Source organism: Equus quagga, chromosome 15 (genome assembly GCF_021613505.1).
Source record: "Equus quagga isolate Etosha38 chromosome 15, UCLA_HA_Equagga_1.0, whole genome shotgun sequence".
Classification (NCBI taxonomy): Eukaryota; Metazoa; Chordata; class Mammalia; order Perissodactyla; family Equidae; genus Equus; species Equus quagga.
This window is the reverse complement of record NC_060281.1, coordinates 981,403-1,008,500: the sequence shown is the minus strand read 5'-3', so window position 1 is coordinate 1,008,500 and position 27,098 is coordinate 981,403. Positions and strand designations below refer to the sequence as shown.

The 27,098-nt window shown below is 42.2% G+C and overlaps 1 protein-coding gene across 1 annotated transcript in view; it reads left to right on the top strand.

The window, feature by feature from the left end:
* The window catches only part of RIMS1 (regulating synaptic membrane exocytosis 1), a 414,621-nt gene that overhangs the window by 71,863 nt on the left and 315,660 nt on the right, over positions 1-27,098 (top strand). The window contains exon 2 of the mRNA XM_046639771.1: positions 2,911-2,991. Within this exon, the coding sequence (XP_046495727.1) occupies positions 2,911-2,991 (81 nt within the window). The remainder of the gene's footprint in view (positions 1-2,910; positions 2,992-27,098) is intronic.

Here is a 27,098-nt window from a genome sequence, read left to right as displayed (position 1 = left end):
GGAGAGGGTCCGAGGGCGGAGTCGGGAGGGGCGTCCGGGGGCGGAGTATCTCGTTTGCATTCATCTTAAGTGATGCGGAGTGATGAGGAAACCTGCAGGGCAGTTTGAAGGCTGCTCAGAGTCCATACCTGAATCCCTGGGTCATTAAGGACGTGGCAAAGAATAAGTCACACGCCCGGGACTCCTGGTTTCTTGATCCACAGTGATTCCGGGCAGTCAGCATGGGGCAGCGTTGTGGCTCCTTGTGTCTGACTGAAGGAATAAATCCTAGGAAGAGAAAGACCCTTAGCAGCCACAGCACGCTAAGATATCATTGTTGTGTTTCTTAAAGTGTGAGGGATCTATGTTTTTATAAGTTTGGTGCATGGCAGATAATGGAAAGTGCCAGGCTGAACGATTTCGACAGGTTAGAACTGTCAAAATCATTATGGTTTCTCTCTCCAAACTGATGTGTGAGACACAACAATTCAATTACAGTTTTAAAGAAATGTTAATGCGTGCAGGCTAACAAAAATCTTATGAGTATATTAAAATTTTTTTATGTATCTGAGCACAAGCTTTTTATGTTTGCTTTCTTATACCTGGCAGAAATTTCACCTAAAAAGAAGTCAAATTAAAAAATGTAGGAGTATGTGTTACCGTAGTTTAGAGAGTCCCCTCAAACTGGTTGAATAAGTAGCAATCTGAAACAAATAGCTTTTCCCCTGAAAACACAGATTAAATAGCTAGCTGTATCATCTAGGCCTGTGGTCAGGATATGTTAATATGAAAAATATGTTGTTTTTCAATAAATTGATTAAAGTATATTAATAGAAGTAAGTATATTTTAAATAAATTAAACATATTTAAGTTAGTTCTAAATATACTGTTTTTAAATATGGATGTGCTTATTTTTATTATCTAATAAAATTTTAAGGTTCAGAAATGCGAGTAGAGCTTTTATTTGACAGGTTCTCTGGCCCGTACAGACTGAAGTGGTATGTCAGCTGTCGTAATTTTAAGCTGAGACCACTGGGCGCTTCAGATCAGAGAGTTTCCTTAGGTAGACCTGCTCTTCCACTCAAAACAGAAGTGTCCTGAGAAGCCTACCCTTAGTGCTGGCTGATAGTCCACATTTATTAGAAAAGAGTCACTCAAAAGCATATTTAATGGAAAGTCTTAAGTGATAGATTTCTTTTATTTCAAAGCTTTGCATAAATACATGAAACTTTAGGGAGAGAAAGAAATGGACTAAGACAGAAGTTTACCTGTGGCTTCTCATAGATATAATTCTTCAGAAATTTTTCCAAAGTTGGTGATATTTCCAATATTTTCACAAACCAGTGCATGTAGACTAAGCATGCTGTGGGTGCTATTTTTAGTTGAGTGAGAATTGCTAAAGATTTTCCAGTTCTGTGAAATTTAACTTCCCAGGCACTGTACTGTGTGTGAGTTAGGTTACAATTGCCGAACTCAGAGATCCATCCTGGGATATTGCTCCTCCCTGACACCTGTCTTCTTGAATGTTCTTAACCCTGGTGCCTTCTCCTCCTGTGAGCCTGGAACGAGCACAGGTTCGTGTTCCTGTGGATGCTTTTGACTCCATCTCTTGACCAGTCCATCAAGAGCTGAGCATTGGTCTCCACAAGTCCCACTTGCTCCCTTTTCTCCCAGGAGGAAGGCTGAGGCCTTGAAATGGCCCAGCGTTCTTTCCTTGTCACGTTACACATCGGTCTCTAAGTCGTTCCTGCCTTTGTTTGGAATGAGCAGTGTGTGTGTGCACGTTTCTGTGCGTTGTGTCCATGTCTTCCTGTACCATTTCTTTCAGAAGTGGAGAATTTTGCCATGCAGCTATTAGCTCTGGGAAGCAGTTTATCTGCCACTGCCTCGCCAGCCACCCACGTCTGAATAGCACGACTGGCCTTAATATTGGCAGTGTAGTCACACCTCCAAGAAGCCTCTGGGACTGCTAAGAACCTGGTTCCTGCTTGAGAATCCTGGGTCCTAGGGGCGTTTCCGTATAGTGGTCTCAGACGTGGGGTCTCGGGTTTAGGACCAAGGCTTCGCTGTCCAGGGCAGTGCTTGTTCAAAGCTTCTTAGGTGGAGGTGTATCTAAGCTGTCCAAGTCAGCCTCGGATGGGAGTGTTTCTGACTTCTGCTGACAACTCTCTCAGATGCTCCCTAAGCCCTGTCGACAGGAGGGTGAGGGTGTCTAACTCCTCCTCTGCCCTTGGGCTTTGGGACGTTGTCCGTCCACCCTCTCCACCCATCTTTATTCTATGGTAGAAGACCAAAGGCACAAAGACCTTTGACTATTTTTTTTTTTTTCACATTTTGGAGGTATCTTCTTTATTTATTTTACACACACACACATAGTTTATATATGAATATTTCCTTCTAACTCTTCCTCTTTTCTTAGCTTGAAGGAGATTTTGTCCACGGGGTCTGCCTTGAGGCCAATAAGGCCTCTTTTTGCTTAAAGACAGGGACCTGTGTGGTGATGAATCATGAAACAACAGTCCATATCTTTTGGTAAAATAGCCAAAGCCACAGAAAATCCTGCCCCTCTTGTAGGGTATCAACACAACAGCCGTTTCTATTTTTAAGCTTTTAGATGTCTTCATATGGTGAGGCCAAAGATTTTGGTAGCATTTCTTCTATGGGGAAAGCGGCTGGCAGTCATTTCATTGGTGCTAAAAGGAAAATCAGATCCAGAGGCTAGCACAGATTTTATTTGGGTGTAACTGAGCTCTTGGAAGCCTGAGTCAAAGATTTCCGCCTCGAAGGGCTTTTCCAGGGCTCCAGGCTGACACTGAAGGGGCTTGTGGAGGTTTCCCTTAGACTGTGTTTTCAGTGCCGTGTTTAATTTCTAGATGTGTTCTACCCATTTTATAATTAATAGTGCGTTGTGCTGTCTATCATGCGCCCCAGGTGTGTTGTCAGGGACATGGCGAAGCCTGCTGCCTGCAAAACACCGAGAAATGCTGAAAACCAGCCCCACCAACCACCACCGTGAGTATGGCATTGGTTTTATTGACTGAAAATGTCATCTCTTTTACGGTCACTGGGTATGGAGTTATTAATTCACATTGCATGTGGGTGTAATACTCTGCTACTCTGATGTATGTTCCTTATAAGGCTACCCTTGAATTAGATAAAAGTAACATGAAAAATGAGCTCTGGACTAAGTATCTTGTTAAGTGATGTTTCTAATGCCATATTGGAAGCCTGAAGCCAATTAGAGGAAAAGGACACGTTTTTAGGGTTCTAGGGTGGCAGCAGTTCTGTACCTTTTGGATGTGAGCTGGACCCTAAGATTTCAGGGAAGTAGGGAGAGCAGGTAGATAGAGGGGAGGAGAGGGGAGGAGGAGGAGAAGGGAGGAGGGACGAGTATGGGGGAGACAGAGGGAGGAGGGGGGAGGAGCGTGTAAATAAGGGACATGCATGGGTAGTCTGCTGTCCACCCTCACGCCACGTTACTTAAAGGTAATGGACAATCTAAAGGAGTGATTGCCCATCTAGTTACATTTTCATTATTTCAACCTCCAGTGTAGTTGCTAGTGAAGAGTTAAAGGACCAACCCAAGAGGAAGCATGAAGTGGAGAGGAAGCTAAATGAATCAGCTCTGAGTTTCGAGTGTGAATTTTGATGAGATAAAATGTAAAGACTTTAGAATTCTGCAGAGTAACAGGATATATTCAGTCTTCTGAATAGAATTATGCTTCTGGTAAGGAAGATGAAACATTGCCTGAAATGTCTCAGCAGCCATGCTCTTGGCATAACCACCACAGCCAAGTAGTTACTACCGGGGGAAATGCCTCCTTCCAAGGTTTTCAGCAAAAGCCTTTGAAGAAATGTGTCCTAAGACTGATATTCCATGGATTTCTTTAGCTATCTGAGAATTCTTTGAAGTAAAAGCAAAATAGTGATAAAATTGTCAAAAGGCTATGAGAATAAATTTTTGTAATTCTTTTGCTGTGACAAGTTTTTATTAACACTGACGAAGACTGAAATTAAATAAACCGTTTAAATGCTTATATTTTGTCTATTATATACAATCACAAATAATTTAAAATTATTTATGTTTTAGGATATAAAATTTTGGTAACTAAATTTCAAGAGGCTCAATAGATGGGATATAGATTTTATCTCAATAAGTATTCTTGAATATCATCTGCATTTAATTAGGACTTTTCAAGGAATAAAAATACTTTTGATTTAACCATAGTAGAAATGATTTATAATTACGTTGAAAAAAGTGCAAAGTTAGAAGAAATACTCTTGATGATGTTGCCGCATTATTTTCTGTAAATGTTCTTACTGTAAAGCCATTTTCCTGATGATGGAACTTACCTTCATAATTCATAGAAAACTTATGATCCCCACTTTCCATCTTATGCTCTAGGCATTGGGAAACTTTTTACTTCTGTTATATTGGGATTCAAGTAACTTCTGGGAAAATTCTTTGAGGAATTGCCATTGATTTTGGAACATTGCATTCCACGTATTGCAGTTCCGTTTTAATTGGTCCCGCCTGCTCCCGGGTCCACTTCAAATTGAGTTATTAGATGTGAAGCAGCAATTGTGAGCCTTCCAACAAGACTCTAGATCATTTTTTCCTCTTGTTTTGTTTTTACTTTCCATAGACTTTTGTTGTGGAAATCTGTTGTACTAACACTGCGCCTGGTGGAACTTTACTGGGGCCCCTCTGAGTGGGGGACCAAGGAGAAGAGGCCCCTGCAGCCTCTTGAGAGCCTCCTTTCTGACAACCCTTCTATGCTTTTCTAGTTAATTAGTGATCCTCCCTTCAGGTGACTTGAAACATTTAAAGTTTGCAATTCACCCCTTATTTCTACCGGTCCCCTGTAGAGGGTGCCGTTTGTGAGCTGAGCCTTCCGTGACAACAGAAGCGCCTCTCTAGGTTGTCAGGAAAAGGGCAACGATGGGTTGAGCTGGGCCTCAGGATGGGCTTCAGCCTGTAGGTGAGTGTTTTTACATTTGTGACCCACAGTCTATTTGTGGGTCTGAAAATCAGTAAAGACTAGTTTCTTGGGTTTTTTGTTTTCTAATTTCAAATGAAATAGAAGACAATAGAAAATGTAAGAATGCATCCTGGGTTAATACTGTAGGATGAACTTAGATTTCTGGTTATGATAACTGGGTCAAAATAGAGAACTTAGTAAACACTATAGTTATAAAGATGCACTAGTGGTGGGTTTTTTTTTTTTTTTTTGAGGAAGATTAGCCCTGAGCTAACTACTGCCAGTTCTCCTCTTTTTTGCTGAGGAAGCCTGGCCCTGAGCTAACATCCGTGCCCATCTTCCTTTACTTTATATGTGGGACGCCTACCACAGCAGACTTGCCAAGCGGTGCCACATCCACACCTGGGATCCGAACCGGCGAACCCTGGGCCACTGAGAAGCGCAACATGTGCACTTAACCGCTGCGCCACCGAGCTGACCCCCACTAGTGGGTTTTAATTAGGAGAGTGGCTTAGTCAAATTTGCATTATATATATGTGTGTGTATGTATAACATATGTGTTACTAACTTTGGCAGAAGTGGGGAAAATGGAACGTGACTATCACGTGGGCAGAACAGGAGCAGGTGAGAGAACAGACTGTTGTCCAGCCCAGAGAAAGGTGGAGGTCTTGACCCACAGGAGGGGCGGAGGGTGTGGGATGGAGACGTGTCAGGAGCTGAAGGAGAAGGTAGGCGGGCAGGCCTTGGTTGTCCTTGAACATGATTTGTAAGGAGAGTGTTTAGGGGGACTGGCACATCAATGGTCTGGGTGAGTAAGGACCACCAACTGAGAAGTGGAATTAAAGAAGCAGACCAGGCCTAGGTGTAGGTGGGTAGTGAGGAATTCAGACTCGATGTCATGATTTTGAGCTGCCTGTGTGTTATCCAAGGGTCTGGGTCCCAGAAATGGTTGGGTATGTGAACCTGAAGCCGTCAGTTAACTGGGAAAGTCGATGCTGGAGGAGTGAGTGAAGGAAGAGCATCCCAGTCAGCTGAGAAATGGTGTTTCGAGGGGCAGGAGGGCCAGAAGCCAAGTCAGTAGAGGGATTCCAGGGGAATGCCCAGTTTACCAGATGCAGCGGAAAGTCAGTAGGAAACTTCAGAGATGAGAAACGTCCTCTGGATTTGGCCATGTAGAGGTCACTGGTGGCATTTGCCATAGAAGTTTTATCTAAGTGGAGGGAACTACTCTATTTCTGTAGAGTGAGGAGGAACTGAGAAGTCAGGAAAAGGAGGTGGTGGTCGTACATGACCTTTTCGGCGTGCTTGACTGAGTAGCAGAGAGAGATGAGTGGTAGGTAGACAGGAAATAGGTGACTATATTGTATTACTTGGTACCTTCTCTTTTGCAGGTCCAGATTGAGAGATGCACATGTCAGTATACTTTATATTTTTGGTAACTGTGTATGTGAACGATCCAAAGATTCATCTTCAGTTATTATTAAAATGTCACTGAGTCATATTTTAGCATGCTGCATAAGTTGTCTTCATTTAATCAAAGTAATATATCACAAATATTAGTGGAGTGCAACAAATTGAGTCTTATGCCTGCTATTCCTTGGGTATAAGATACATTGATGACAAATGAGATAGAATTCCTGTCTTGAGAGTTCCCTCTCAAGTTAGAGGTGGCAGTTATATAATCAAATAAATTCTAATACTACTTGATAAATGCAACACTAAAAGTATGTTAAAAAGGAGAAAATGATTTATTCTGTTTGGAGTTGATATGGCCGGGGAGGATTTAAGGAGCCTGTGTAGATATGTGAATTTTGAAGGATGAATGGTTCAGTAGGTACAGTTTTGGAATGCAGCCTTCCAGAAGGAGAGGACAGTTGTCTGAGACCCAAACGTCAGGTTCTGCTGGAGTCGTTTAAAGCATGTCCCCATTGCTGGAGCTCATGAGGATGTGTCTGTATGTGGTGTGGTTGGTGGAGTTCTTGTGTCTGGGGTGAGTGTGGGAGAGTGTGTGACAGAGAGAAAGAGAGCAGCCAGGAAGTGCTGCATCCAGATCTCTGAAGAATTGGACACGTCTAATTTGGAGAAAACAAGCATCATGTACTTTGTTTGTGGTTTTATTTTCAATATTCTGAAATTTGACACAACATTATGGGGTTTCGGAGTTTTTTGAACTGATCATGGATTTAAAAAGTCTGAGGAGCACTTCTCCACTCCTCAGACTCGGTCCTGGAGGTTAGCAGGACAAGTGGGGTCAGGAGAGAGGGCAGATTGGAGAGAGGTCCCCAGGTAGTGTAATCAGAGTCCAGCCATCCATTAGACCTGATGATAACGCAGAGAAAAGAGTGGGTAACTCACTTTACGTCCAGAGAGAAGGTGGCAGCGATAAGATCCAGAAGAGTGTTAATTTAGTCACTAAAGCAAGTTTAGATTTCGTTAGACTTACATGTTCGTGGCCAAAGAGATCTCCAGTAGAAACGTCTAGAAGACAATTGGCTGTTCATCTCTCAAACTCAGGAGAGACTGAGATGAGATATACTAATCTGTGAGAAATTACTTAATAGTAAAAAAGAAATAGCAGAGGGAGAAGGTGTAGAATTAGAAGGAAAGAAAGTAAAAGCAGAATAGAGATGTCACCAGTGCTTAAGCAAAGAATAGAGGAATTAGGTAAATTATGCCAGATCCTGCAAGAATAAAGTTGTCCCAGCCTTCCTGGAACTTTCCCCGTTTTAGTGGTGAAAGTCACATGTCCTGGAACCCCTCTCAGTCCTGGGAAAACTTGGTTGGTTGATCACACTAGAGCTGGGAAAGTTAGAATTCAAAAGTGAAAATCCAGAAAAAGAGTATATAGCCAAGAGTATATAGACTAAGCTTAGACAATTAATGTTTGTATTACTGTTGAAGGTGGCATGATCAGGAATAAACTGAATCCAGAGAGGTACATGGATAATATTTGGTTCAGTCTTTTTTTGGTCTTGTTGGTGATTGCCTGCTTTTAAAAATTAAGATATAATTCACATACTGTAATACAATTCACTCTTTTAAAGTGTACAATTGAGTGGTTTTCACAAAAAAACACTGTGCAATCATCACCACTATGTAATTTCAGAATGTTTTGATCACCCCAAAAAAGAAACCTGATATCCATGAGCAGTCATTCCTCCACTCCCCTCAAAACCCAGCTCCCAGCCACCAGTCATCTACTTTCTGTCTCTGGATTTGCCTATTCTGGAAACTTCATATAAATGGAATCATTCAATGTGACCATTTATATCTGGGTTTTTATCATTTAGCGTAATATTTTCAAGATGGATCATGTTATAGCATCTATCAGTAGTTCGTTCCTTTTATTGCAGAGTGACATTCCATAGTCTGCCTGTACCACCTACCTGTTTAGCCATCCATGAGTTAATTGGATTGTTCCAGTTGTTATGCTATTATGTATGAAGCTGTTTTTAAAGTTGTGTACAAGTGTTTGAGTGGACATATGTTCTCAGTTCTCTTGAGTTTTATATTCAAGGAATGAAATTGCTGGGTCATATGGTAAGTGTGCATTTACATTTTTTAGGAACCGTCAAGTTGTATTTCAAAGCAGCTGCACATCTTGCATTCCTACCAGCACGCAAGAGAATTCAAATTTCTCTACAGCCTTGTCAACACTTGTTGTTGTCAGGCATTTTTGTTATAGCCATCCGTGCGGTGCAGTGTGTGAATGGCTGCCTTATTGTGATTTTGATTTACATTTCGCTAATGAATAATGATATTGAGCATCATTTCATGTGCTCATTGGCTATTTGTATCAGTTCATTGGAGAAATATTGATCAAAATCTTTTGTCCATTTTTAGTTGGGTTATTTGTCTTTGTTGTTCAGTTGTAAGAGTTCTTTATATATAATGGGTGCTATATCCTTGTCAGATAAATAATTTACAAATATTTTCTCCCATTTAGTAAGTTTTCATTTTCTAGATAGTACCTTGAAGCACAAGTTTTTAATTTTGATAAAGTCCAATTGATCTATTTTTCCTTTGGTTATTTGTCGGATTTGTGTCATATCTAAGAAACTATTTGCAAATCTGAAGTTATAAAGATTTGCCCCTAAGTTTTTCTTCTAAGAGTTTTATAATTTTGGCTCTTACATTTAGGTCTTTGATCCATCTTGAGTTACTTTTTGTATGTGGTGTGAGGTAGGGGTCCAGTTTCATTTTTTTGCATGTGACTGTCCAGTTGTCAAAAAGTGGTGAGAGCTGACAGATGTGACACACATGGTCTTCTTGCTCCTTCTCCGCAGCTTCAGATGAGTCAGCCGTGAACTGACAGCGAGGCTGCATCCACCTTCTTCTTTTAATAGGCAGGCTTCTTCAGATCTCAAGGGCCTGCCTTTTTCAGCAGCAACAGTCTTTGTTCAGGTTTAATTATAACACGGGGACTTCTGAGGACCAACGTGTATGGGCCCAGAATGAATTTAATCTTGTAAATGTGGTAGCTTATGTCTAACCTAATTTTAAAACCTAATTTTTGACCTTGAGAGCCAAAAATATATTAATATATTTACTTTGCCTTAGCAATATGGGAAATATATATATATGTAGAGATATATATATATCTTTATACTTGAAAATATGGTTTCTCATTTAAAATTACATGTCTAACATCAAAATTATATCTTCTACTAGATAACAGATTAAACCAAAGCGTGTCTTTGAAGTTGTAAACAGTTGGACAGGTGCCACTATGTCACTGTGCCTCCAAGCTCTGCACACCAGCTTGGTCTGCAGCCTGTGTACTGGTGCCCAGGACTCTGTGTCTTGCTGTGATGTGCATGGCAGAAGGGAAGCAGCTCACTGCTTGGTGTGCAATGAGTCTCCCCTCAACAAATATTGATTTAGTCTCTGCTGTGTGCAGAGGATGAACAAGGCGGAGTCCTTGTCCTGGTAGAACTTAGAGTTGAGAGGAAGAGATCTAAACAACAAACAAACATAGATGCTAAAACTCTTCAGTTTTAACAAGGACTTGAACAGAGTGAGTGAAGGGCAACCACGCAGGGGAGGCTGTGCACAGAGCAAGGCTCTGCTCGAGGAAGGCTCTGCAAGGAGGTGACATTGCAGGAGAAACTTGAGGGGTGAGAAGTCAGCCTTGTGAAGAGCCAGTGGAAGGGAATTCAAGGCAAAGGATGGTACGGGCAGTGATCCTTATAGAGAAAACAGTGTAGCCTGTTTGGGGAACTAAAGGAACTAAAGGAAGGGCAGAGAGAAGTGAGGAGGAGGAGGGTGGAGGAGGAGGAGGAGGAGGGTGGAGGAGGAGGAGGGCGGAGGAGGAGGGCGGAGGAGGAGGAGGAGGGCGGAGGAGGAGGAGGGCAGAGGAGGAGGAGGGCGGAGGAGGGTGGAGGAGGAGGAGGAGGGTGGAGGAGGAGGAGGGCGGAGGAGGAGGAGGCAATGGATGAGACTGATGAGAGAAGAGAGGGTTCCATCTTAGAGGCCTTACAGGTCTTTGGATTTTATGTAAGAAGACTGAGAAGCCCTCGGAGCAGTTCAAAGAAGGGAGAAGCATGACCCGTGGAGGGTGCGGGGTGAGTTGGGAGAGGCTAAGAGGAGTTTAGCATAGCCCGTGGGGGGTGTGGGATGGGTCGAGAGAGGAAAAGAGGAGTGTTAGGAGGCAGTTGTGGTGGTTTAGGCAAAACATAATGGTGGTTTGGACTCTGCTGGTGGCAGTAGAGATGGAGCAGTGGGATGCAGTGAAGTTTATTGACATTTAATGATGTTGGACGCAGTGAAAGAGAAGAGGAACCTCTGGTGTGTGCTGAAGGGAGGAGCCTGCATGTCACGTGTGGTCTCTGATCTGCTTGCTTGGTCCTCTCCTCACTGACTGCATGATGCTCAGGGACATCTTTTCTCATACAGTCTTACGCATTCTGTTCTGTACACAAACACATCTTAAATGGCATATATAAGGGAAAAATTTAGAAATCTCAATTGTGTAATTTTAGGTAAATATGGATAGAACTTCAAATATTAAAGGTAAAAAATTATGACAAGTAAAATTGAGTAAAACTTGAAACATGATTTGACTTCCCCTTTTTAAACCTTGGCTTTTTTGTTATTTTTTTCACTCTGATATTCTGTTGGGATAGGAGATTTAATAATTTTGTAGATGTTTGGATACACTAGAGGAAATGAATATTTAAAAATATATACCAGATAAAAATATTGCTTCTGTTTTTAAAGAAATCTCATTTTCTCAGTAAAATTCAGCCAAGAAGAAAGGCAACATGTTTTCATATGCACAGGATCTGTTAGCTGTATATTTTATTATGAATGAAGGTATTATTCAGAGACAAGAGCTCCTTTTGTACTGTTTTTAGCCACCTGTTTACATCAAAATGTGATTGAGGTTTTTTTGCTAAGTTAAAATGTTTTTTCATATACAATAAGAGGTATTCAATGTCTCAGTCTACAGTTCTATTACCACTTGTAGTAGGGATCATATGAAGCAGGTGATATTAGAAAAATAAAAGCTCCAACTAAAAAAAAATATGTTTTTATTTTTTAGAGTAAAGTCAGTACAGCCAGTAACTTGAAAATAGAGAATACTAGGAATGCTGACATTTCCGACTCATGGTTATAATTAGGAAGTGACAGAATTTTTCAAAAATTGTGTGGCTTTTATAGTCTTCATTCTCTTTATATGATTTCCTGGTTTACACAAATCATTCTATGCCAGTTCACAAAGTCTTACAAGCCCCTCTTTCTGCGGTAACTATTTTAAGATAGTGTTGTGTTTATCTCTGAATGCTCAGAAGAGAAGGTGCCTTCTTCAACTCCTTGGGTATTAAGAGTTTAGTTCTCTAGGAGAAGAGCCATGGATTTGCGTGTAGTGTTATATTGTGTGGAACTGACTATTCATTAATTACTTCCACCAGTTATCTCTTGTCGACTGAACTCCGTCCTCTGTTAATGATGCTCCAAACAGTTCCTATGTTGGTGACCCAGACACTGGGAGACCTTGCCCCTTGTGTACTGTCTGTGTCCTTTCTTCCTGTGAGTACAAGGTGTTTTGGCTAAATGCAGTTTTTTCCACTCCTGTGCAGAGCATCTGACTTGAATCCTATTCTTTATTATCTTCTTGATTTTCTCAGAAGCCTACCGGTCACTTTTACCTAAAGCCCAGGGCCAGCCCCAAGCAGCCAGCTCAGTGGACCTCCATCCCTTCAGCTTTCTTGGGCCAGTCTTAGGTCATAGATATCTGTCCACAGGAACAAAGAATTATTCTTAAAAAGATGTCCTGAAGAAGCTAAGGTTGTACAAGCCCAGGCAGACTTTTGATTGAGCTCCTTCAGTGTCAGCTTGACATGGAGCCACGTGATGTGGATGACGACCGTGCTGTGATGGTGTGTGCCCGTGGCCTGTGTACAGCAGACAAGACAGGAACCTTGGCAGTGACCTGGCCCAGGGTCACTCAAGGAAAGGGCAGACCTGACTCTAGAATCCAGCTGTCTGGATTCACAGGACAGGATGATTCAGAATGTGCAGATCATTAGCATTGTTATTCTTTATTAGTATTAATCAAGGAGAAGAGTTTTGCAATTCTTCAGGGAGTGATGGGCAAATCCTTCCTTTAAGGGTCCGAACCACGTGTTTTCAGTCCTTGCTCTGGTACTCGCTTGCTGGGTGACGTTGGCCTTGTTGCATTACCTTCCTGAATCTTAGTTTTCTTATCTGGAAAATAGGAAGAAAATTGTTTCTCATTATCTCATGGAAATTTTTTGAGGATGAAATGAGATAAAGTGCATGAGAAAGTTGTGTACAAATTACTATATAGATATTATTCACATATTCTACTAAGGTAGCAGTGAATGATTTCTACATTATTCATTATTTCATCCATTTAACAAATATTTACCAAGCTCCTACAGTGCGCTCATGTTGGCATGGTTTGAAAAAAACATTTTTTGGCTGATCCAATCAAAACACAGGCTGTCTCTTTTCTTGTGTATTAGTGTTTCTTATTGAGGGGAGTCATGTAAAAAGGATGTGCCCACCTACCCCATCGTGTATCACATACTCCCGACTGTGCCTGAGTAGGGAGGCCAGGAACCAGGTATCTGGAAGATTTCCCTGAGTTATCCTGACATACTGTCCTGATTTAGGACCATTGGTATGTACCACTGAGCTACTGAGTAAAAATGAAGATTCGCTGGGATGAGTGATAATTCCATCAGTCAAAATTCATGTGAGCATCACTGAATTGGACCTCTCTACCAAAACTCCTGTAGGGAGGACGCAAAGGGAACTAAATATTGGCAATATTATTGTTAGAGAGTCGCTGTGCCTCAGGGCCCGGCCTGGTTACTCTGCGAAGCGCTGCTGTTTCCTCTGCTCTGCTACAGAGTCTTTTGTCCAGGATGAGAACGGTCTGCCTGTGCCAAGAAAATAGATGGTGGTTGTGCAAAAACAGGAAGCTTGTAGCCAAAGGAGACCCTATACGCACCGGCAACTTTCTGTGCTGGTATTAGAAGGAATGTATTAAAGGAAAAGATCATGCCCAGAACCTCGGGCAATCTATGCAGTGAATTAATGTTTACTTAGTGAAAATTGATTTTGGGAGATAAATGAATGCACTCATCTATTATGCATATAACAAATATTAAACATTTTGATGTATCTCGCTGTCTTTAATGACTTTAGATATCATCACTAGTAATACATAATTGAGGTCATTTTGTCCACAAACCCAGAACATGACATGCTGAAGCAGACCTTTTAAATCTTATTTAACTCTGGGTAGTGTTAATATTTCCATCATTTTCAAATGACCCATATATGTAGCATATATTTTGACATTCATTCATTCATTCATTCATTTTTACTCATTCACTCAACAAATGTTAGAAATTTATAAAACTATTAAGAAAATATAGCTTATTTAAGCTGACAGACAAGTAAACAGATAATTACACCAAAATATGATGATAAGGCTGTGAAAGCACCACAGATTGCCTGGAAAGCACAGAGAAATCTAAACCAAAACTGAAAGTCAAGAAATATTGTTAGAGCTGGTCATACTTGGCGTTTTATCATATTTATGTTAACAAATATGTTATCTGATAGTTTTCTGTGCATCTATAAAAAATATTTATTGAGCATAAGCTGTGTTACAAATGCTGTCTTATATTAGAGGATGTGGGAAGGAAGCCCCCCAAAACTGATGTTAGTATAAGATCTGCCCTCCAGCAGTTGATAATTTAATTGTGGAAGATGAGATAGATGCATGAATGGATGCATAAGTTGGTGGCTATGTAGGTATAAAAGATACCTTACAATACAAGTAAATGACTAAAGCCAAGTGAATGACTTAAGAAATGTCCATGGAGTTTCCTTAAGGGAGGAGTACATAAAAAATACATGTCTAATTGTGACTGAGGTCGTCTGGAGTCAGGTAAAGCCACAGGGACAAAGAAGGACGTTCACTTTCTTCCAGAATGAGCTGTAATTAGGTGGAGAGAAGAGATTAGGGCATGCCATCCTGGAATGGGAAAGTTCAGGGTGAGAATGAAGCAGTCAGGCTCAGGGTCATCGAATATGTAACCTGGCCTAAGAAGCTTATTTGGTAAAAGAGTTGGGGATGGTTGGGGCCAAGTTCTAAACTCCTGAAATCCAGGTTTGGGAAGCTGGTTTTACTCTGAAGGAAGACGTGAAAGTGTCTGCACACAGAGCTGCCCCGTTGAAGGGAGTGTCTCAGGATGATAAATGTCTGAAGTGTGCTTGATGGATGATAATAGGGCATACCTGGAGAGAAAGAGACCGATTTGTAGATGATGAAAATAGACCAGATGTAGTTAATAATAGCAAGGGTAATGATCGTGGTTAAAAAGAAATGAATGAGAGAGCCATCTGGAAGGAGAGAACAGCAGGCTTTGGTGACAAGTGAATGTAGCAGAGACGGGAACGAGGAAGAGGAAAGACTTGAAAAAATGTTCAAGAATTTGAGCCTGGGAGTTACCTTAGGAAAGTTAATGAAAAAACAAGGAAATGGGAAAGGCAGTTGGCTCTGGGGAATTCCATTTCCTAGAATACCCACTTCTCTTCTGGTGCCTCAGGGCCATCCACAGGAAGGGACACGCTGGAACAGTGGAGAGAACTGTTTCCCATCAGAGCATCAAAAAGGAAAAGAGCACACCTCTAAATTTTCAAGACCTTTCACCACCCTCAGTTGTGCATAAGTTTAGGGCAGAAGAGCATCGTTTCAGCTCTTTGCTAGTTCTCCATCAACTGTCCTAACAACAGCTGTGGTTGTATACTGCTCTAAGTGATTCCTGCATTTACCCTCACAAAACTTTATAAAGTAACATTATCATCTTCATTTTACAATTGAGGAAACTGAGGCACAGGATGTAAATTTCTTGCTCATTTGCCCCCCCCACCCCCACCCCCACAAATAGTGAAGCCAGGCGGTCTGACCCAGAGCCTGGCTCCTAACTCCTCAGAGGCAGTCACTGCTGGGAATCCGTGTCACCTCCCCAGGCAGGACCCACTGACAGCTCTCTTGTTCCGTCCTGGGCCATGCTCCAGAGTGGTCAGGGGACAAGAGTGCCACAGGGTTCTTGATTCAAAGAATCTGCTCTAGTTGGGAGTATGGTGGGCGTAGTATATCCTCAGTAAGTAAGTCGTGCTCTGTGGTATTCACCGCAAGTTGGGACAAAGGCATGGAGAATATACAACTTGATGGATTTAGAAGAATGTAGAAAATTGCTCTCGGTGACTTTTTGCGTCTGAGTTTCCTTCGAGATGAAATAAGCAGGCTCTTACTTGCTTTGCCTGCAGAAAGGGGGTGGCGGTTGATCTTTAATTTGCGGATGAATTCTTGCAGTGATTTAAAATTTTCTGGTCTTTTGTCAATGAATTGTGTTTTGCCTTGCGATGTGTTTTCTTTGGTTGCCTTAGTTCATTTCTGAAAAGGTCTTTAATTTAAAAAAATGGTTCATTGCTTGTCTCTCCACAGTCAGTGTCCACTCCTGGGAGTAGAGGCTGTCCTTTGTGAAAGTCGTTGGTCTGCTGTGAAGTGGAACACTGTGCTGTCCCATTGGAATGTGACATAAATTGCTTTCTTTTGGTTTGAACTCTGATTTGATTTGATTTGAACAATGAGCTCCAGTTGATGAATGAGTCCTGGGTGGATCTGTTACCCTCGTTGTGGATGGTAAAGCGGGCGGATAGACATCGGGAGCAGAGTATGGATACCAGGGAAGAGGAGGAAGCCCTCCTTTGTCTGGTCCCTTGGATCTTTTTGCCTTCCCGTGCAATGCAGAGAGCGTGCCCACCGTCTGATGCCCTGGGAAAGCATTAAAAGTGCTAAGTACTCGGGCTGGCCCTTTGCCCGGTTGTTTACTAGGATAGCTCAGAGGACAGTCTCGGGCCATATCTATGACAAAAGTTAAGGCTTGGAAAACGTGACTTTGAGTTATATTTCAGTGTGTGTGCTTGAAAATAAAACTTAGGTTTTTTTGCAATTCAGAAGGGAAGGCATTTAATGTTCCACTTTTGACAAAGTGGGGTCTCATTTACCCTGTGGGATCTCCCCGCAGTGCCCATGCAGACTGACACAGAAAGGCGCGCAAGTCCTCTGCTGTTTGGTCCCAGGAAGCAGAACTGAGCTCCTGCCTCCTTGCACATCACACCCCAGGCACACATGTCCTGCTTGCTCTACCCTCTCCTGTTTCTGCCATTTTGTCCCATCAGCCAGGTGGGGCCCCTGGGTCACTCACCATGCCTCCCCTCCCTGTGCGCCCCGTGTCGTCAGTGACTGTGTCCTGTCAGTGAATTCTGAATCCTCTCCGTGTCTGTGCCTCCTCTCCATTCTCACCACCATCCTCTTATTTCAGATTCTCCTTCACTCTGCTTGGAGTTGGAAACCCCGTTGGCCGTTCTGTCTCTTGTTCTTTGCCGAATGGAACTCTCCCCACCCGCTTTGGTCAGGGCCGCGGACCTTGGAGGCCTTCAGGCGGGAGCTGGTGAACGAGTGCAGAGCCCACACTGTCAGCACTGCTGTCTCTTTTCACATGGTGCCTTCTCCAGGCGGTGGGTTTTACAGAATTGCCCTACTCACTCCCCATTGAAGATGCCCCCTTGCCTTCTTCCGGCCTGAGCTTTTGCCCTCCTGGTTCCAGGATCTAATTTCTCACCCCAACCCTCTTTCAAGTCTCTGCTCAGATGCAGTTTTCTCTAAAACTTGCCTGACCAGCCACCCCCAGAATTTCTTCCTCCTCTGAGCTTTGGGAACATCCGTCTTGCCTAGAGCACATATTTCCCACCTCTCGTTGGTGTGGTCTTAGATCTGCTGTGGGTTTAGGAGCTCTGTTTTGGTTGATTATTTTCCTACTTCTTGCAGGAGAGTGTCAGTAGTTCTCCCGTGGGGTTAGATGCCACAGTGGGCCACGTGCAGTGTGCTCACGCTCTCGCTCGCTGTCTTTGTTACAATATTAAATTTGCAGATTGTTATAGAGGAAAGCCTCAGCGTTGTACAATCAGAACAGGAGAGCTTTCGTTGTTCTTGACGTATAACTTGATTTTTTTTTCTGTCAACATTGGCATAAGAATTGTGATTTTTTCGTTTGATAACATTGCAAATTGGAAAACTAGTCCAATAAATTCTCAGGTAAAAGGAAATAGGTCGTTGGATGGGGTTATGGAAGAGCGATGTTGCAAAGTAGACAAGAAAAGTGATGGCTTGCCATGTTCTTTGAGTTTTCCACTTTGAATGCTCAAATGTGGCCGAAGGACTGACACGTTTTTCCTGCACAAACTTTATGTTTAAAAACTAAACAAAATTTGGGGGTAGTAGATTGTAGATAAACTTTAAATGCAGATATGAGGCCACTACTCACATAACAAATTATCCTGTGTACACCTTTAAGATGTTCTTTCTTAAATCCCATTTGCTTCATATTACTTTCTGATTCAAACATGTTTGGGTTTGCTGTTGCCTATCCAGTTAAGCCCAAAATCTGGGGTCTGGGTTTCCTGGCATTTCCTCATCTTTATTCTTTTCTATGACATCTCTCTTCCTCTTGCTTGCACATTTCTGCATGCTTCTAGCAACATGCAAACCTCATAAAAGATGTTAATTTACGTACTGGTTGATTGATCATAAATTGCCATTGTTGAGCATTTTAACAGCTATAATCAGAATGTATTAGAGACAAGGAGACTGTGTTCATAATCTAACATCGGATTTCTGCAATATGTTTATATCCTAGCTTGAGAACAAGGCAAAAGAGCTTCAGAAACATGTCTCCATTCTGAAATTTTAAGTAATTCTTGGATGAAATACAAGACACAGAAAGGAGCGTGGGGGTAAAGGTTGCAGCCGTGCCCAGAAGGACTCAAAGCATCTGTTAAGAGGGTGGTCACTGAGAGTAGGGAGGGAAGGAAGGAAACCCTGTGCGGCTGGGCGACACCCGAAGTTGTAAGCGTGTGTCCTTGCACAGAGGCAACAAACACACGTGCACTGGGAAAGACATGGCATCCATGTGATGCTAAGTAGGATTGCCATCTGGAAGCTTTTGGTTTACAAAGCCCTTGATATGTTAAACCTCAGTTAAGTTTCTCCCCAAGGAGGTTGGCATTATTTTCTACTTTTTTGCTTTGAGAAAGCTGATGCTCAAACTGATTATTGGTAAATGATGGGGTTTTGACTCAGACCTCTGACTTCAATTCCTCCTTTTATTTCATTACATAGGGGTGAGTAGGGCACTCTGTGAGCTGAGTCCTGAAAGTTGAGGGGTAACCTTCAGAATCTATCTATCTTATTTATCTGTCTGTCTATCTGTCTATCTACCATGCACCTATGCATCTATCTATAATCGTTATCTGTCTGTCTGTCATCTATCTATCCATATACGAGCTGATAGGGTTGTATAAAGGGATGTCCAACACCTTGCACTTGCCTATCCACACACATTCCCACCCTCACCCTCCTTCACACACTTTGCTCTCCACGAGTACAGACTCATAGCACACGGTGGTGTATGTAGAGACATCTCATACCAGCTCATGAGAGCTAACTGCTAAATTTTCTTTTCTTTGTTTTTTTCTTAAGATTGGCACCTGAGGTAGCATCTGTTGCCAATCTCCTTTTTTGTTTGTTGTTCTTTCTTTCTTTCTCCCCAAAGCGCCCCAGCACATAGTTGTGAATTTTTGGTTGTGGGTCCTTCTAGTTGTAGCATGTGGGATGCTGCCTCAGCATGGCCTGATGAGTGGTGCGATGTCCGTGCCCAGGATCCAAACTGGCGAAACCCTGGGCCGTCAAAGCAGAGCACATGAACTTAACCATTCAGCCACAGGGCCGGCTTCTGTTAAATTTTAAAAAATTTTGCAAACTTGTTCTTTAAACAGAGCTACTGATAAAAATTAAATTATATAAACTTGTAGTTAGGTAAGTTATATTAAAACAAAGGCCGTAAATACTAAAAACTCACCACTTTCTAATTATTTGCTACATGTGACTGTTTATGCTCTTGAGTCATTCACGTCCTTTGTATCCGTGTGTTGGAAATTCTCTGTGGTGGGAATACTGCGGTGGCACATCTCTGACCACCTCCGAGATAGAGTGGCATCACATTTGTTGTGTGGAATCTGTCCTGGCAGGTGTGTTTACACCATGGAAATTGGCAGACCCTATAAATCTGCACTGTTCCTGCTGTTCATCTGTTCGTTTTGGAGAAGCAGTTGTGCACCTGTCAGCACACACTGCAAATTCACCCTGCTGGTTCTCTCCTTCTGCCTCTGTAGACGCTCTCTCCCCGCCCAGAACGCCCCTCACACTGTCTGACACACACGCGTATGTGCTCAGATGCACACACGCACATCATTCACCCAGTGAACCCCTCTTGATCCCTTGGTGTGGCTCCTTTACAAGACTTCTCAGGCCTTCCAGACAGGTGCCTCTTTCTCCTTCATCACAGTTCTGTAATTCGCATGGCTTTACTTTAGCATGTGTCATCATGTATTACACTTAGACTGGCTGGATTTAGAAAATAAAAACTTGAATTTCAGATAAGCAATATTTTTTTACTTGTGTCCTGTACAATACTTTGAGTGTACTAATACTAAAAATTATTCATTGTTCATCAGAAATTCTACTTTAACCGAGCATCTTATATTTTATATGATACCCTAACTACTCTCCTTAGTTTGCTTGATGTTTCCTCTTCCTAGTAGAGAGGTACCAGGTCTTCTTTTCCATGGTGCCCACAGTGTCTAACATAGCAAATGGCTTATAATAGGAAGTTGGGTTTTTTTTTTTTTAATAATATCTGAAATGTTATCCTATCTTATTCCTTATCTAACATGTGTTCTTAGATGTTTCTGATGGGTGAAATCAGGAAACATTTTTGTGGAATTTGGAACGACATGACAAGATTAATGTTTTATAAAGGTAACTTTAGATGGTGGGAGAGAAATGGTCTAGAAAGTGGAATTAGGGCAGCCAGACAGGAGGCGAGGGCTGTAGGCTCGAGGAGTGATGGCAGTGCCTCCCAGTAGGGAGGAGAGCGTGGTCATGAATGAAGATCTGGAGAGAGAACAGGTAGACACCATCCCTGGGCATAGATGCTGAATGAGGAGAAAATATCAGTGTCTGAAGTTTCTTGCTTTGGCAGCAGAGTCAATGGTGGTGCCATTAACAAAGAGATAAAGGTGAGATTTTCATATAAGAAATATAAAATATGGCATAAAAAATATAAGATGGGTCTTGGGATTTGAGTCCTTGACAAAGGCGATGTTGATGCTCTGTATATAGATGGATCTTCTACAGAGTATTTGAAGAAGAGGGTGAATGATGGACCCATAGAGCATATTAACATCTACAGGATGGGCAAAAGTAAAAATAGTAAAAAGACAGAGTGGTTATATTTTGTGTGGTGGAGATGATGGATTATCTTGCTTTCACTTCAAATTCCATGTTTTTTCTGATGAACTAGTTGTTGTGTTAGAACTGGAGACATAAATTGAGGGGCCTCTGTAAAATACAAGCACCACAGAGATCTGGAGGCCTGACCTTTGTGCTACGGAAAGACCACCAGGTGGAATCTGTTGGTTGACGAAGGATCCAGAATGCCGTGCTCGCTCCAGGAGGATCTACCAGTACTGAAAACAAAGATAGTCAGACCAGAAGGAGGGTGGGTTGTGTAGGGGCTCAAGGTTGATCGCCCAGTGGCCTCTCTGGCTTTGGTGTGTGACAGAGAAGAAAGGGCCGGAAATAGGAGGTCGCCCATGGTGTGTCGTTGACTGTGTCCTCAGAAGGCTTTTGCTGTTGTTCTGTGTCTCAAACTTGATAATAGGAGCAATTTTGAGTTGATGAGAAAGCATTTGCTTTTGAACAGGGAGTTGTCCTAGTTCTGTGACTCAAGGAGTTCCTGAGGAAACTGAGATTGCCAAAGTCCATATGGTCTGGAAAGAACAGCGTGCTCAGGCTCAAATATGTGTGGGTCAGCAGACCGCCAGGGTTTTTTCTTCCAATTCTGAAAGGTTGCTTAATCACTTGTCTCATTATTGCAAATGTTATAATAATAACTATAAATGGTTCTTTGCTTCCTAGAGGAGCAAATCTAAATTCTTCCAGTTGACATCAAGATCCACACTAGCCTGCTCAGGAACCCCCTCCCACATCTCAGTGCCCCGAGAGTGTAGCATCAGTGTTACTGATTGCCAAACGGACACATCGTAGTATTTCCCGCTGCCGTGTCTTCATCTTATTCCTCTCCTCAAAATGCCATCCAGATTCTGCTTTGCCTATCCAAGCTGTTTGAAGTCCATGAGGCCTAAATTCGTATATCCCAGATCCTTTGCTCAGGATCTGGGTATACCAATTGACCTGGTAGTCCCATTTATGGGAAAATTTCTGATGCCAATGCGGTGCCTATATATAGTGATATATGTACAAGGATATTTACTGCAACAACTTGGATAAACTTGAATACCCACCATTAGGAAAGTAGCTGAAAAAATTATGGCCCTGCCCTGCTGTGGACTCCTTTCAGCCCCCGACAGCTGTTGAAAAGAATCCAGTGTCATGACCTGCGCCATGGATGAACTAGAGTGTTGTTGGGATAAATAAACTTAGCGCTGTGACTGCCCGCAGCAAACTTGTAATAAAGATTAGCCCTGGGTACAACTATGATTATATTACTGTTGCTACGGTCGTTATCTCTGTTAGTAGAAAACACGTCAGTAATACAATTTTAAATGACTAAAGTAACTTCTGCTCCTATCTGCATGTAGCGTCCAGTTGTTAATAGCACAACAATGTCATATATTTATGCCTAAGCAGAACTGATTTAAATTACTATGCAATTATTAAACAGCTCATAAAGCACACGTACAAACCTAATAGAAGGGGTCCTGGCTCTGAGCAGCTGAATTGCCAACACTAGTTTGTAACCAGCTCAACATAAGCCCTGTCCCTAAGGGTGTGTCTGAACAGTGGGAGGAGTGTGGAAGGATGCACACGCCACTGTCAGGAGTGGTTCATTATATAGTTGGGGCTGGAGCAAGGAGGAGGAGCCTGTTCCATTTGACAACTGCCCTTGTTTGTATTGTCATAAGAAGCATGCATTACTTTCATAACTAAAATGACTGAAATTCCATTAATGCTCCTCCAGTACAGTGACTAGCACGTGACAGGTGATCAATATCTCGGAAGTGTTATTGTCACTATTATGATTGCCTCCACTTCAGGAACTCTGAGAATCCTCACTAACGACATCTACCCTGTCCTTTGGACCATGGAAGCACTGGTGTGTACAGTTTATACTACATTTAATTGCACAGACGAGTCTTCATCCGCTGTGGCCTTACCTGCATGGAAGTTTGTTCTGTTCCAAGAACATAATATTTTTTAAGGCAGAGTCACGTTTTATACTTCACTGACCTCATCACATAGCATCAGAAAATTTAATTACAAACACTTGCTATCAGATTATTCCAGATGAATAAGCATTTATGACCCACGGGTTCTTGATTACATTTGGTGGTAATCATTGATTGATTGATTCATTCATTCAACAGACATATGTTGAGCATCTGCTCCACACCAGTCACCTCTGCCAGGAGCCAGGAATGCAACAGTGACAGACAAAGCAGGCTCGTCCTGTCATGGAATTTGTATTCTAGTGAGGGAGACACTCAAAGAAACCTACATAAATATATGTTTGTAAATACGTATAAATAAATAGATAAAATAATTAGAGATTGTGATGGGAACTAGGAATTTAATGAATAGGGCACTGTGATAGAGAATAACAGAGGGGCCTGCTTTAATGTGGAGGTCAGAGACGGCGTCTGTGAGAGGCCTGGAAGCCGGCGAATGAGAAGCAGCAGTCCATGAAAGCTGGGACAGGGCTGTTCCCAGCAGAAGGAGCAGCAGGCTCCCAGGTGGGAAGGAACGTGTCCTGTGGCCCAGGATGACAGGAGCAATGTGGGTGGGGTGAGAGGGGTCAGAGGCAAGGTTGGAGGAGCAGCCCCAGCCGGGTCATGCAGGGCACAGTGGGGACTGGGCTTCCTCCAAGTTTGATGGCAGCAGCCTATAATAACAGTGTCTATTAATAATATCAGGCCGTGGTCTTATAAGGCTTCCTGAAACATATTTTGGAACAGTTAAGATAACGACAGAAAGCTGTTGTATCTAAGAAAACTTTTAAATACACTTTGTACAGAACATTACATGTTGATGATGAATAATATTTCAATAACTAAAATGAATACAGAAAAACCAGCGAGTCTTTTGCAAGGTCAAAATCACCAGCCTCAACTGATTCCTTTTGTCGAGAGCTCTCTTCTCTTGGCCACACGGAGAGAAATACTGTAACGGCTTTAGTTTTATGAACGACTTCTTTCAAATTGCAGACTTTATTTTTGAGATTGCCTCAAGACTATGGGAGTCACTTATCTTTTCATATTTAAAAAAAAAAACCTTTAAATTTTTAACATCGTGTTACGTCAATTTACCCAGAACATCTGAACATGTTTTTGTCAGTGTCTAACGCTGTGCCGTTTACTTGAGCATGTTCTTTTTTTAGTAGGACGTCCCAAAGTCCAAACCCTTTGTATTTTTTCAGGTGATACAAATGGCTGTCTTTGACGAATATCCCCAAGTCTGAGTGGAGTGTATTCAGAATTATTTACTCATCACACAGAAGCATGTGCTGTGTGAGGGTTATGAAGGAAGAGAGGTGATGTCCGATCTGATTGTCGCCCTCAAGGATATTCAGTTCAGTGGCAGAGTTTCTGTCTAGTACTCAAGGGAAAAGCAGAGCCTATACGTGCTCTGTTCTTTAAAAAAGGGACAAAGTACTTCGGGAGTTTAGAGAAGTCACAGATGGAGTGGAGGGAACAAATAAAATGAAGAAATTACTCCTTACCACCAAAACACATATAAAGATGCTTTAACCTGTCCCTTCTCCTTTATTCCTAAAGTTACATCAACTACAGAAGTCAGAATTTTAGAACGGAAAGAGGTTTAAAGGATCATGCAGTTCAGCCTTCTTGCCTGAGACGGGGCAGTGAGGTTCAGAGAGGTCAAATCAGAATATGTGCCCAGTGCCGCATGGGGAGATTGTGGTGGAGCCTGGCGGTGTCCTTGACGGGCAGAGCTGCGCGCCTCCACCATCGTGGGGCCACGGGGCCAGTTTGCCACAGGAAGGTGATGCATAACAATCAAGGCTCATCCAGAGAATGTGCTGTAGTCTTTTTTATTTTCAGAGAATCACATTTTATTTTCAGTGGACTGCTAATTGGAATTTAAGTGAGCAAGTGCCTTTTAATCAGATTCTTCTTGTCTAAACACACAGGAGACTGCTAAGGAGATATTGGGTATAATAAAATCAGTTGGCATGTTGATGAGTCGTAGGTAAATCTGCTTCTTGATGTTCAGGTGGCTATAACACCAGGGTACTCTGTAAAGAGAAGCTTTTGAGTCTTCGTTCCCAACATTTTAAAGAAGAGAAGAAAAGACTATTCTGCCTACGGGTCTCAATATTAGCTTGCCACAGGGTGTCTCAAGGCCTCTTGGTTCTGTGACTTTATTTAAATTTTTGTCGTTGTTTCCAACGCTATGAGGAAAGGGAAAGCCCCAGGTGGAATCTGTGCTGACATCTGTTGGTTCTCAACCCAAAGTTCATGACGTGCAGGATAGAGACATCAACAGGAGCACTGCTATTTTGGTGTGATTGGCATCTTGACTTCTTGTTGAGTATTTTTTGAATGGGAAGACTTCCTGGGTGGAAATCTGTCGTGGTGTGAAAGGTCTGTTTCTCATACACCCTGTCTGTGGTGTGTGAGGACAGCAACCGCCAGTTGGTCCAGCTGACTGTCCACTCGGAGCTTCTCAAGAGGGAAGCCTGCCTCAGCTGCAGGTTGAACTTCATAAACAGTTACTCTTTTCAAGGTTTATAATTATTTTAAAATTATAAAGTTTATACAGTTTGGCATGTAGAAAATTCCATCTAAATTTTATATAATGATGGGGTGGAGGATGTTTCTTTACAGTTTTAAAAATTAGATTTCTTTTGAAAATTATAGTTCAGATAAAGACATTACATATTATCTCAGTTAAATGGTCACAAACTGACGTTTTTTTTAGATTGTCATCAATCAAATGAACACTGGTTAAGAGGTTTTGAGAGTCAACATTTCCATTGCGATTTTTGGAAGTGCCTTGATTTCTGACAATGGTCTCCAGTGGCAACAATCAAGGGCATTAAACCGTAAGTCAGGGAGAGTGGAGAATGCTTAGTGAGGGTCAGAGCTGTTGTATCAAGACAGCCCATGGGAGACAGTAACCAATTTCCCCCAGGTACTGTTGCCTATTTGCACCTCCCTTGTGGTTTTTGATATAAAGGATTTATGTGCGGAATTCAGTGTTATTACTTTAAATTTGATCTTCACAAAGATAAACCCAAACCATTTGGGGTTTGATGAAATATTTTATTAGAAAAAAAGAAAAAGTATTTCCAGCAAATACATGTAGTAGAAATGCTCTTTGCTTCTTTCCTCTGCTGTTTGTTGACATGCCAAGTAAATCAGCAGTCCGAGTGATGGCTGTGGAACTGCTGGGAATAGACCCTGGGAGGACAGATGTGCTGACAGTAAGCGCTTGCCCTGGAGAAGCATAGCATGGCAGACGTGGCATGGCATTGGTCTGGAGGAGTCATTTGACAATGCCGTGGGATATTTTGTTGTGGTCTAAATACAGATTTTTAATTGCCCAGCAAATCTGCTCACCTGCTCACTGAGTCTCAGTCCCTTCCTGAGCTTTATCCTAGAGCTATTTTTTGGACTTAACTACCTCATAATGCTCCACCGTGCCATGATAACCACCCACAGGGCCCTGCCAATGTGACCGCTATTCTTTGAAGAAAAGAAAGTAAAAAAGACCACAAGCAGCAGTCCCAATTTTGCTGGTGCGATGAGTAGAGATTATGCCTAAACATGTTTAAATGATGTAATTCCTCCCTAAATTCTGTTGCCTTGCATGCTGCTGTCTCCAAAGCTAAACCACGATACTTGGTGCCCAGGGGAGGAGAAGGTGCGGATACTGCCTATGAAAATGTCATCGTTCTGCTTCTCTGTCTCAAAGCTGATTCTCTCATTATTGTCTTCAGCAGAGAAATGATTTTGAAATATAGGCTTTGTTAGAAAAAAATAGAATTTCTGAATTATGTTCGATCCATTAACATATCAAGAGCTAGGCTGAGATCAGAGAACTTCATTCATCCTGTGGCACCGACACTGTTGCTGTTATGCAGGCTGAGCGGGTCCCCGGTTGCCTGGGGAAGAAAGGGCATCCTGATGTGGGGGGCCCACTGAGCCATCCCTCAGGTATTGTCTATTGTAAAGAGAGGGAGAAGAGGCAGAACTCTGAAAGGCTGAGCCTGTACCTCAAAGGCACTGTTGAAAATTAGAAGAAAATCATTTAATGTAGAAATGACCATTTTCAAATTGAATTTCTGAGTTTAAAGTGAGTTCTTGAGCCATTTCAACCTCAGACTGCATTCTCTTTGTACTTCTAAGGATGAGGATTAAATTATAACCTCCTATCTTCTCATCCAGCAATGCAGCATGAGCTCAGGTGAGCTGCCCCATGTCTGG